At 35.4% G+C, this 13340-nt stretch overlaps 1 protein-coding gene across 1 annotated transcript; it reads left to right on the top strand.

Moving 5' to 3' along the window:
* Positions 1 to 246: 246 nt before the first annotated feature.
* LOC126706982 (ABC transporter G family member 1-like) lies at positions 247 to 5317 on the top strand. Its single transcript, XM_050406571.1, has 8 exons — positions 247 to 647; positions 1987 to 2066; positions 2338 to 2808; positions 2921 to 3007; positions 3595 to 3720; positions 3856 to 4050; positions 4164 to 4250; positions 4525 to 5317. The coding sequence occupies exons 1-8, from the start codon at positions 323 to 325 to the stop codon at positions 5218 to 5220; spliced, it is 2067 nt and encodes a 688-aa protein (XP_050262528.1). The 5' UTR covers positions 247 to 322; the 3' UTR covers positions 5221 to 5317.
* Positions 5318 to 13340: the final 8023 nt, after the last annotated feature.

Raw genomic sequence — 13340 nt, 5'->3', positions numbered from 1 at the left:
GAGATGATTAATGTGATTGACAGAGAAAAAATTGATGTCTTAGAATGGACAACTTTCACAAATTATAGGAAAAAACGGTGGCAAATAGGGCGGTCATAAAAGACCTGTCTTCTCTTACACCAGCCAATTGCAAATATATGTATAGGTGTCAAAATTTGATTGGTAACCGATTCATAAAAATATGCGGTTTCACATTTGAATGGTTGAACTCGTGAACCACATGCTCAGACATATCATAAATGCTGAGTTCTCAGCAACGCCTTTAAGTACTAAGCTCTCAAAGCAGTCCTCTCTATCCCTTCCTTTGCACACACAATTGGCCATGGCTTCGCTTCTTCAACCAAATGCTAGAAATCTTGAACCTAACCAAAACTCCAAAACTCTGAGTTCCACAGCTTTAGAAGTGGAAATCATAAATAATCCATTGCAAGGCAACAGAGGTGGAAACGTTGTTGTTAGAACTATGGGGGATGAGGATGAGGATGGTGTTTTCTTGACATGGGAGGATTTGTGGGTGACTGTTAATGGAAAGAACGGTAGCAAATCAATACTTGAGGGTGTGACTGGTTATGCACGACCAGGGGAGCTCTTGGCCATAATGGGTCCTTCTGGTTGTGGCAAGTCTACCCTCCTTGATGGATTAGCAGGTATACCATTTTTTTTTTTTTTTTGTTTGCCTAAAATACTATTTACACCTTTTAAGTTTAACATTACTTCTAAATTTGGTTTTTTAACTAAGAAAATTTACAAATTTACACGATCTCTTGCATTGAAACAATATTTATGCACTCAGTTAAAATCTATTAGAATTTTCCTGTACAACTACATAAAAAATCTAGTTGTTTCGACAAAAAAAATAGAATTTGGTTTTCAGATGGGTTAATGACAAAAACGTGATGAACTATAATGAAAAGGAGCATGTTGACATCGTTGTAATAGTTGAGGGCATAAATTGGAAGTTCTGAAAACTCGTAAACCAATTAAACCCACCCTGAACTTAAGAGGTGTAAAATGCTATTTAAACTTTCGTGTCTTATATATATATTTTTTAACGCTTCCTAATAACCAAGAATATTATTAAGGCAAAACAAAAGTAGCATCCTTCCTGCAAGCATCCAAAACTATAGTAGGAAGAAGATGCGGAACACTAAAAAGAAGACCTATTTGTGTTGTAAGTTTTAACTAGACTAGTTCTATTTTTTCTTGATTTCATCTTGGAGACCAAAACATAGTTGAAGGCCTCTGCAAGTTCCTCTTACTAGCAATTTGAGATGTATGTTTCCTAATTTTGTAAGGAAGAAGACGAAATATATATATATTGAACATTATGTATGTGCACACTACTGTTTATCAACGAAGGAGGTGGTTTAGTGCTTGTATTCTATTATTTTGCAAGTTTGAGGTTGTGGGTTCGACTAGTAGTAAGTTTTACTATTACTTGAGGAGTCTCACACAATTTTAAATTCAGATTTAAGTGGTCGGAGTAATGACCACACTTGCCAACCCCTTCTTTCTTCAATTATAATCTTCTTCTTTTAAAAAAAAAAAGAACCTATTTTTTAGGGGTAAAAAACCCTGCTTAAGCAATTACATGTTACTATTTTTGTATATACTATATTACAGCTTTAGCTCCATCAGGCATTTGAATCAACAAGAAAAATGTCAATATCAAAAAAGAAATTGAATGACCACCACACAATATTATTTAATAATTAAAAAAAAAAACACAATTGAAAAAATATAAGCTAATATGATTTGACAATTCAAAGGAGCATTGTTATACAGGCTGAGTTATACTCTAGTTGAAATTTTGTTTTAAAAACATGATTTTATTTATTAATATGAAATGGTGAAATAGTATTTTGAAAACACAATTTCACAATTATAAGTTATACCTAAAAACATGATTTCCACTATTTGTCCCGTACATATAGTGTGTAACTATTATCACTTATTGACAAATATCTAACTAGTGTCTTATGGCAGGGAGATTAGGTTCAAACACAAGGCAATTGGGGGAAATTCTAATCAATGGCCATAAACAGAAACTAGCTTTTGGAGCATCGGTAAGAAGAATAATAAAAAAAAAAAAAAAAAAAAAAAAAAACCTTCTTATCAAATCAAAGAGAATATTTTCTTTGAAGGGTTTGATTTGGGAACACTAGTGAATTGGATGGAGAAGTTTTGGAAACACGCATGTCTAAAATTGTTTACATGTCTACACCATATCTTGTCTAGTGCACAGAGCGATGAAAGTTTTTCCAAGAAATTAGTTTAATTATTCTTAGCCATTTAAACATACTAATTAGTTTAATTTTTACCTTAACCTAAATATAGGCTTATGTAACACAAGATGATACTTTGATGACAACTTTAACGGTGAGAGAAGCTGTGTATTACTCGGCTCAGCTCCAACTCCCAGACTCCATGCCAATGTCAGAGAAGAAGGAGAGAGCAGAGATGACAATAAAAGAAATGGGGTTACAAGATGCCATGAACACAAGAATTGGTGGATGGGGAGCCAAAGGTATCAGTGGTGGGCAAAAGAGAAGAGTGAGCATTTGCATAGAGATCCTGACACGCCCAAAGCTTCTCTTCCTTGATGAACCAACAAGTGGACTTGACAGTGCAGCATCATATTATGTGATGAGCAGAATTGCAAAGTTAGATCAATGGGATGGAATTAGAAGGACTGTAGTTGCATCCATTCATCAGCCCAGTAGTGAGGTCTTCCAACTCTTTCACAATCTTTGCCTTTTGTCATCAGGGAAAACTGTGTACTTTGGTCCTACTTCAGATGCAACTGAGGTAAGTTCTCTAATGTTTTTGAAGTGTGTGTGTGTATATATATATATATATATATTCACTTGTTGTTGCAATTAATATATAACTAAAGTTTCACACTTTCAATTTCATGTAGTTTTTTGCTTCAAATGGCTTTCCTTGCCCGACTCTCCAAAATCCATCTGATCACTACCTTAAAACCATAAACAAGGATTTTGAAAAGGTAAGTGACCCTTGGCTCTTATGTTCGGTAGTGTGTTGATATTAAATTTTGTTTGTCCTTAACTTTTAACCATCTCAAAATTGACCTTATATTTTAAATACTTCATTTTGGTCATTATATTTTCAAATTTTTTTAAAAAATTCCTTATAATTGGATGAAAATATTGACATGACAAACTAAATTCATGCTATGTCATAAGTTGCTACACATAAGAATAAATATGAAATAAAGGTCAAAGGTTGAATACCAAATATGTAATTTAACCTATTACCAATGGCATTTTAGTATTTGACTTGCTTAATGTCTTTTTATAGATACATATCCTCTCCATTTTGTTTGGAATAGAGTGAGTTCATTTGGGTTAAAATAATTAATATCCTGTATATAGAAGATCATGGTACTTGATATATACTACACAACACATTAGTAATAACTAATTTGAACCATGAAATAAATCAATTTTAAATAGAGGTGATTTTCCTTTCAACTTAGTCTTATGCAATTACTCATCTTAGAAACACCTCCTTATAAATCTAATATATATATATATATATATATATATTTATATTTATATAAATCTTTTGTAGGATCTTGAGAAAGGTTCAGAGGGAGGAATACCCACAGAGGAAGCAATAGAGTCTCTTAAAAAGTCATATAAATCATCTGAAACTTACCAACAAGTTCAAAGACAAGTAGCAGAAATATGTAAACAGGTAATTAATTAAGCAAGAAATTAATCTTACAGTTTAATTTACACATCATATATAAATAATCTTTCCTAAATCAATTACAGAAAAATAAAAAACAAAAAACAAAACTAATGAGTGAAAAATTTATGTTGGTTTCAGGATTGTGGAACATTAGAGATGAAGAGAAGCCATGCTGGCTTCGTTACTCAGTGTCTTGTTCTTACGAAAAGGTCTTTCATGAATATGTTCCGTGATCTAGGCTATTACTGGTTGCGGTTAGCTATTTATGTTGCATTAGCTATAGGCCTAGCCACTGTGTTTTATGATGTTGGCTATAGTTATGGATCAATTCAGGTAATTCTTAAGAGAGATATATTAAATATTAATTCCTTATACATATGATTTATAATGCAAATTAGGATCAATTCAAAAGCTAAATTAACATCGTAATATTATTATTTTTTCAGGCTAGAGGTTCACTGATCATGTTTGTATCTTCATTCTTAACTTTCATGGCCATCGGTGGATTCCCTTCTTTTGTGGAGGATATGAAGGTTTGTTTTGTTTATCATTTAAGTATTTATTAATCAATTTTATACGCATAGATCTACTTCCTTCTTTAAATCAACAAAAAATTATAGTGACGAGCAGAGCTTGCCTGTTACTAATAAATCAAGTTTGATTGTTCGATTTTATAGATTAGAATGACATTAGAACTAATTCCATGATTTAGATGCAGAGGAAAGTGCAATTAATCCAAAATTTGAAGCTTTGTTAATGTCATACTCAATTATTTCATGTGTTTTTTTTCCCCTCCCATTTATCCAGATATTTGAACGAGAAAGGTTAAATGGACATTATGGCACTGGTGCATTCGTTATAGGCAACACATTCTCGGCTCTTCCATTCTTGCTAGTGATTTCATTGGTTCCAGGGGCAATAGCTTATTACCCTCCAGGACTTCGGAGAGATGCTGAACACTTTCTATATTTTGCTGCTGTGTTATTTGCTTGCATGATGTTAGTTGAGAGCCTAATGATGGCTGTTGCAAGCATAGTGCCTAATTTCTTGATGGGTATAATAACTGGTGCTGGAATTCAAGGGCTCATGGTATTAGGTGGTGGATTTTTTCGATATCCGAATGATCTTCCCAAACCATTTTGGAGATACCCATTGTACTACATTGCTTTCCACAAGTATGCATACCAAGGATTGTTCAAGAACGAGTTTGAAGGGCTAACATTTCCCAGAGATAGTGCCGGGAGGCCAATCAATCTAAGAGGTGAAAAAATTTTGAGAGATACATGGCAAGTGGAAATGAGCTACTCTAAGTGGGTTGATCTTGCTATCTTGCTAGGAATGGTGGCTTTATATCGAATTTTGTTCTTGGTTATCATCAAGACCATTGAAAACGTGAAGCCTGTTGTTGCAAGTTTCATGTCAGCACGTTCCAAGCAAACAGCACAAGTCATGGTGAATCCTTTTAGTACACCCATGCATGGGGGGACTATACAGCAGAGCTAGATGTTATTGGTAATATTAGAAAATAATGTTATTAAACTAACGAATAAGTCTGTTTTCTTTGATTATTAATTTAAGGAAATGGACTCTCTTCTACTCATTTTTGTTTTTTGTTTTGTTTTTAAATTTATTTGCAAGCACTTGTATATTATGAACTGAATTATCGGGGTCCAAGACTCCAAGTATGTTGGTGTATTAATTATTACTAGTCGCTAATTCGTGCGATGCACGGGATTGTTTTAAATCAAATGTTAACATGTTTAGGTCTAAACATTTCTCAAATTTCAATTATTGAAAGCTAAATTGGCACTACTATAAGATGAAACATGTAATATTATGAAGTAATATTAAAAATGAGATAAATACAAATATTATGAAGTAATATATTACAATAATCATAATGTGCTCTTACATTTGGTTTAATAAGTATTACAAAAGAACCAATAAATAGAATAAATATACAATTATGCTTACATCTTCAAACTTTATCCAATACTTTTCAAGAATGTATTTCCTCCCTTTCTTAGGCTCTTCTCTTTTCTCAACTTCTTTAAATTAGTATCAATTGTATAACACCAAATTATACTAATTCATCAAACACTTACAATGTAAAACCAAACACTCTTAATGTCAATAAATTTCATAATAACCCCACCCCAACTATTGAATTATTAAAAAAGTTCAACATTTCTATAATCTTCATGAAATTTAGTATTCCATTGGTTTTCACCATGAAATTCAGAAATAAATAAATAAAAATAGATTATTCACACACAAAAAAACTTCAATATATCTAAGTTATAAATAAAATACCAGTACGAATTGTGCCAAGGTGGCAAATGGTACTATCTTTTGCCATATATAAATACAACATGACCTGAGACCTCAAAAGCTTATATGAAACATGTTTAAATTGTACTATATGGTTTTATTCAAACATTAAGAATACAAAAGCCAAAAATCTAGATATTTATGGCATTTGTTTCAAGTTTATGCCAAACCAAAACTAAAGGCATGTCTGATTACAGTTCACAAAGGCTTTGTGGCTTGGTAGTGTTGTCAAAATTTGTGCAATCTTCCAAACAAAAAAACAATCCAAAAAAAAAAAGAGAGAGTCAAAATTTGTGTGGTCTTCCAAACTAAAAAACAACCCTAAATAAATAAAGATGCAAATGATATGTAAAAAGATTGGTATTTAATAATGAAAATTAAAAGGGTGGGAGTTAAAAGAGAAAAAACCTTGGGGGGAGAATATAGTGACAGAGCAACCCTGCAAAACTATAGAGGAAATGTATTTATAATCAAAACTATAGAGAAATAAACAATAAAAAAAAAAAAAAAAAAAAAAAAAAAAAAAAAAAAAAAACCAATCACAGTCACATGTTCATACTAAACAAAGGCTAGACTTGAGACATTGTAGTTCATGATGTTATGGTTAAAATGACAAAGACTACAAATAGAGAGTTAAAGCAAGAACTGGGTCTTTTAAAGGGAAGGGAAAGGTCTAGAAACCATAAAAGGTGTAGGTTCTAGGGTTTAGAAAGAAGAAAATTGTGGAATAAAAGCTTACCTTGGGTTAAATATCCTACCTTTATTTTTTAGAAATGACAAAACTAAGTTAAACTAAATAGTTATTATTATTATTATTATTAATCAAAAGTGATAGAATTTTATTGAAAATATTCCAAGTGTATAGGTTCCTTAACTCCTTGGCATGATTAGCCAAGGCATTGTCTAACTTATTAAGCATTGTGGGATATAAATTTAACCAAAGCAACAACTAAACCATAGACCCTAAAATTAATCATTCGTATTCCAGATCCCATCAAGTTTCCTATCATGGGCTAACCACAATTCGAAGAACACCAACTAAGAAGCCCTGCAACCATAAATTCATTGACGCAACTTTGATATGTTATGTTAGAGAATGAATAGAGCATCAAGCATAACTGTAATCGACCGATCAACAATTTTATCAACACAAATTAAGTTTGACTCCATGACATCTAAATTGTAATCAAATGGCAATAAGAAAAGAATTGGTCTAAGTTTCAAAACACTGACTAAATTTGAGAAAATATTATATAATAAAGAATTGAATACAAAACATTACCTTATGCAACATCAGCGATAGAAGCAAATTGAGAGTGGTGATGGATTTGGCTGAGATTAGAGAGAGAGGATAGGGTCTGAGTTTGAGGCCCGAGAAAATAAAAGAGAAACAAATTAGAGAGAGATTAAAGGCACTGGTTAGCTACATCCTCTAATACTGAAGTGAAATTTCAAACATGATACAATACCTCTTTTAGGCATTTGCAATCCAAAATGAAGGGTGCAAAAGTCAATAATCATATAATGTATTAAGTTTGAAAGGATAATGTATTGTATCTATCATCTAATCCAGTGTTTTCAAAATAGATAATGCACAATTATACCTACGGTTTTCAGAACTACCTTCCCAAAAAGACCCATCAAAATTCGACCTGAAAGATGATAGATCATAAAGATTTAAAGAGTATCATATTAACCATGATCACAGTTCCTCTAACAACACTATATCCTTAAATTTCACAACTTTTGATACCCATTACTCACAGCCAATTCCAACATGGAATTGGCAAAATACTTCTACAATATCAAAGTAAAATACCCATTTTTTTTTTCCAACAAAGCAAGTCTCTTTCTTTTACAAAAAAGAAATGTAATGGAATAGAGCATTACCAACGGGCTTTCCACCAATCTCAACATCAAAATAAACTTTATGGGTCAACGTGAAACAAATATATGAGCCAAAGATGGTAAATTTGTTAAATAATTTAAACGGAGGAATTTAAAAAATCAAAGAAAAACAACCATCGGTACCCTGCCTAAAATAACCCTAACTAAAAAAAGCAAAGGCTTTACAAATCAATGTCAAGCATCTGTTCTTCCTAAATCAAAACCAATCAGACCACAATACCAAAACCTAAATCATATTTCCAAATTAAAAAAAAAAAAATATATATATATATATATATGTATATTTCCTCTGTTTGGTTTCAATTGACAAACTTAAATTCAGAGAAAAGAGAAAGAGGAAAGCAAGCATACCTGGGCATTGGGTATGGAGTTTGATTTTCAATTAAAAACAATAACAGGTAGAGAATGAGTTGCATAATACAAGAAAACCAAAAGATGCAGTGGCGGCGCTTCGTGGTGGCGGCAATCCGTGGCGGTGGCAGCGGTGGCAGTGGGAGAATCTGAGTTTTGGGTTTTGATTTTGGGGAAGGAAAGGGTGAGTTTTAGGTTTAGGGGAAGGTGATGTGTGTGTGAGAAGAGGAGAGATTTTGAAGAAGTATCGGTTTTATGTTTAGGTTTTGAAGAAGTACCGGTTTTGTAATGCGTATTTGGTGGGGGAAATAATGAGATTTATTAGTTTTTATTTTTAAATTAATAATGCTGACATGAGTAAATGGGTTGGGAAAAAAAAATCAAAACATATAAATCAAATTAAATAAATAAATAAATAAATGCTGACGTGAAAAATTGTGGGAGTTTTAAAAGTTTCGGTTATATATATATATATAGATTACAGGAAAAAAAATGATGGTGCATTGATAGTTGATTGTGAGAAATTCTAGGATTTCCTTAATTTTACTTTTTTTGTTTTTAATTATATAATTTGGTAGATACAATGGCGAATGAGGATTTTGAACTTTGAAAATCATTGTTGAAAATGTTAAGAAGTGTCAATTGAACTATAAAATTTTTCACATTTTTTTATTTTAAGATACTTACAATATGCTGTTAACCCCACAAAATTCTCTCTCTTAAATTTTCAAACACTTTATACATGAGGAGATACCAATTAAATTATAAGACTTTTGGCAAGATTTTATCAAAAAAAAAAAAAATTATATGATTTTTGGCAAGCTCTTAAACTCTTTATTTTACCTAAAATAAAGAAAGTTCATTTTATAATTAAGATTTTATTGTTTAGATTAGATAGTGTAAAGTAGTACAATTTTAAATGACTTGGCACTGGATACAAATTTAGGTTTATAATATTTAATACAAAGATAAAATGAATCAATGTCAAATATAGATGATAAGATTGTATATATTTTATAGATTAGATAGTGTACAAGTGGCACAATTTTAAACGTTACACGTTTGGATTTATAATCCTATTTTCCTAACATGAAACTCTATGGTAGGTGAATTGGATAATATATGCGTAGTGGCATAGTTTAGATAGTGTACAAGTGGCATAGTTTTTTTATTTAACATTTAGGTAAAGTTACTATAAAGTTAAACTAACAAATTACTGAAACTTGAGACGTTTGTTTTTCAATAATAATTAAAACATTTTGTACCAAAAAAAAAAAAAAACCTAAGGGTGAAAAACTAAAAATGAATGCTTATTAAAAATTCAGATTCACATAAAAGCTGTGGCCCACATTTGTTGCACGGGTAGATTTTAGAAATATTATTAACAATTAGCTTTATATGTAGAAACGACATAAATTTGTATTCTGTAGTACCACACATTCTCAACAACCAAACAAAATATAAATACTTAAAAAAAAAAAATTTATTATTATCATTATTTGTTTTTTGGGATCTAGGTAAGTAAAAAATAGTTTGGCTTACTTTTAGTAGTTTTTGTGGGGGAGGGGGGGGGGGGGGGGGGGGGCGAATGTCTACATTTGGACCAAGGGCCCAGCCCAAAGAAAGACCCCTCCTTGGCCATGAGGAAAATCCTCCTCAGCATGGAAATAGCTGAGGATAAAGGAGGCAACCTGCTACTAGTAATGACACTTCTTATCGTACCACGAAGCAGGAAAAGTACTAAAGCAGAAAAGGACAACGGAGAAAAGGGAAGTGTTTAGGGAAAAGGCTGCCATGATGGCGTTCATTGTCTTGTGCCTGACATGGCTATACTTCCCTGTCCTTACAACCACTCCCAACAACTGAAGGAAAGGGCGGATGGGATAAGTACCTATCCTAGGGACTCCATTCAAGAGGAGGAAATTTACTATAAAAAGGGAAAAAAGAGAGACAGGGGGGGGGGGGGGGGAGACCCCCCAACACACAAGAGGCACCAGAAAGAGCCCCTGGAACCGTGCCGAGGACCAATTCTCTTAGATGAATTCAGTCCATCTCAAACTTGATCGAGTAAAACACCGTGATAACCTTTGTTCATACACCAAGGCCTAGCTCTTTGGCCTACTCTCTACAAATTTATTGTACCGAGCTCACTGGTCTAAGGCCCCACGCATCTTGAGCCGGACCAGAAAAATCGGACCCTACAATTGGCGTCGTTTGTGGGAAGAGCTTATGCGTTGGCGAATATGACGGTTAGTCATGGTCAAGCTCCTATCAACAAGAGTCCCTCGAGAGGACCATTTTGGCAGTGGTGCGAGCTGTGCGAAAGCCCCCCATCATTTCCAAGAACACACCGTCATTATCATAGCTCAACCTCTGTTTAGGGTCACGCTTCAAAGTGTTTATTACTAGGGGAGGGTCGCTAGACAGCGCAGTTCAAGGGGCTTCGGACGTCAGACATGCGCCCCCATGCACTTGTCAAGGGGCTAACTCTTGAGACCCCTAATAGTCTAGTTCGCTGAATTCCCTACGGACAGGGAAGCTGAGGGCTAAACCAGAATCTTTTGAAGTGTTAGACAGAACCAAGGTCTTGCATGGTCCTCGGACTTAAACCTATGGGGAAACTAGACACTCTAACAGCCTAAGTGCTAGACAGAACCAAGGTCTTGCATGGTCCTCGGACTCAAACCTATGGGGAAACTAGACACTCTAAGAGCCCAAGTGTCAGACAGAACCAAGGTCTTGCATGGTCCTCGGACTCAAACCTATGGGGAAACTAGACACTCTAAGAGCCCAAGTGCTAGACAAAACCAAGGTCTTACATGGTCCTCGGACTCAAACCTATGGGAAAACTAGACACTCGAAGAGCCCAAGTGCTAGACAGAACCAAGGTCTTGCATGGTCCTCGGACTCAAACCTATGGGGAAACTAGACACTCTAAGAGCCCAAGTGCTAGACAGAACAAAGGTCTTGCATGGTCCTCGGACTCAAACCTATGGGGAAACTAGACACTTTAAAATCCCAAGTGCTAGACAGAACCAAGGTTGCATGGTCCTCGGACTTAAAACTAGACACTCTAAGAGCCCAAGTGCTAGACAGAACTAAGGTCTTACATGGTCCTCGAACTCAAACCTATGGGGAAATTAGACACTCTAAGAGCCCAAATGCTAGACAGAACCAAGGTCTTGCATGGTCCTCGGACTCAAACCTATGGGGAAACTAGACACTCTAAGAGCCCAAGTGCTAGACAGAACCAAGGTCTTGCATAGTCCTCAGACTCAAACCTATAGGGAAACTAGACACTCTAAGAGCCCAAGTGCTAGACAGAACCAAGGTCTTGCATGGTCCTCGGACTCAAACCTATGGGGAAACTAGACACTCTAAGAGCCCAAGTGTTAGACAGAACCAAGGTTTTGCATGGTCCTCGGACTCAAACCTATAGGGAAACTAGACACTCTAAAGGCCTAAATGCTAGACAGAACTAAGGTCTTGCATGATCATCGGACTCAAACCTACGGGAAACTAGCAACTTCAAGAAAGGCTTAAGTCCTTGGTGGAATGGAGGTCTTGCATGGTCCTCGGCCCTCCGATTTTATGGAAATTAACACACAATGGTGCCTTTCTGAGTGTTTAGACTAGGTACAGTCATGCCTCAGTCCTCGAACCAGACACCTAAAACAAGTTAAAGCTACGAATATCTTCGAAAACGCGGAAAAGAGCCCTAGTACCCAGTGACCCCCTCGGACAGTTTATTTTAGATTACACGTCCTCAGGCGGTCACCCCGTTTGCAATACAGAACGTGTGGTTGTTATCCTAGTTAGTCTTATATAGTTAACGTATTTAAAGTTGGCATTGTTGTGCCCGTCAGTTTCAATTAGTTCAAAGGATAACTCTTTACTGACAAGGGCATCGGTTCTAAGTACGGTTCGAAAGAAAAGACACCAGCACATCCATTCACAAAATGATTATTGCAGAAAAGAAATGATACATAAAATGCGATAAAATCATCTTTTATTAGATAAAGAGATTGTACAATATACATAAAAGGGCTTAGACAAGCCTATATCATAAGCTAACTAAAAAAAAAAAAGGGTACACGGGAACAATAGATCCTTTAATTCTGCTCTAGCAGCAATTAAGCAAGTCTGGATGGTACCAGTGATGGAAGAGAAGAAGAAGCTGAGACACCTGGTCCACAACCTTGCTCTAGCAGCAACTAAGCAAGTCTAGATGGCACCAGTGATGGAAGAGATGAAGAAGCTGAGACACCTGGTCCACAACCTTGCTCTAGTAGCAACTAAGCAAGTCTGGATGGCACCAGTGATGGAAGAGAGGAAGAAGCAGGGATGCTCAATCCCCATACTTGCTCTAGCAACAATCGAGCAAGTATCGTTCTAGCAGCAATCGAGCAAGCATGGATGATACCGACGATGGGAAGTCCAAGCCCTTACGTGCGTAACACATGGCATCGGATGGAAGTCCCAGTACTATCGCACCAAAAATCTGATGCGACCTCCACCTGCTTCGGATTTTGGCTGAAGGAAGAAAAGGCTCCTTTCTTGCCGACACCCAAGGCTTATGAAGAGGGTTTGGCTCCTTCACCCTCACCCTAACCATGACCATTTCACTCCCTAAATCTCAGTCACACTCACAGTGGGGACTTTGGGAACATGTGGAGAGTTAGAAGCCTAAAAAGCTCAAGGGTCTGCGAATAAAGGGGAGTGATCTCCCACTGTGCGTCTTATATAGGGGGCAAACCTGGTGGCAATCAATTCACCCAAATCTCCAAGAAGGAATTACAAACGAGATAGACCTCACTCAATTTCCAAAATAGTCTTCAGCCGTTGGATTTATGTCGCCTCGTGAAGAGACCCTAATTAAAGGATGCCTCGTGTATCGAAACGACGGGAACGCGATTTGGATAGACTAAAATAATGTCTCACCACCAGGAACGCGCCTCAGGCAAACAAAGAGGCTTTAGCATTAATGGAGGGCAAGACTTAGTAAGCCGTGACATAGGCCCAACGTCACCAAA

This window comes from Quercus robur, chromosome 11 (assembly GCF_932294415.1).
Source record: "Quercus robur chromosome 11, dhQueRobu3.1, whole genome shotgun sequence".
NCBI classification, from domain to species: domain Eukaryota; kingdom Viridiplantae; phylum Streptophyta; class Magnoliopsida; order Fagales; family Fagaceae; genus Quercus; species Quercus robur.
Note: the sequence above shows the minus strand (reverse complement) of the source record. Positions and strands in the feature narration are given on the sequence as shown.

Excerpts from the sequence above, each read along its gene's own strand:
- LOC126706982 (XM_050406571.1), top strand. The coding sequence starts at position 323 with ATGGCTTCGCTTCTTCAACCAAATGCTAGAAATCTTGAACCTAACCAA. Across the intron at positions 3,008-3,594 it reads TAAACAAGGATTTTGAAAAG|GATCTTGAGAAAGGTTCAGA; the intron begins GTAAGTGACCCT and ends AATCTTTTGTAG. Across the intron at positions 4,051-4,163 it reads ATAGTTATGGATCAATTCAG|GCTAGAGGTTCACTGATCAT; the intron begins GTAATTCTTAAG and ends TTATTTTTTCAG.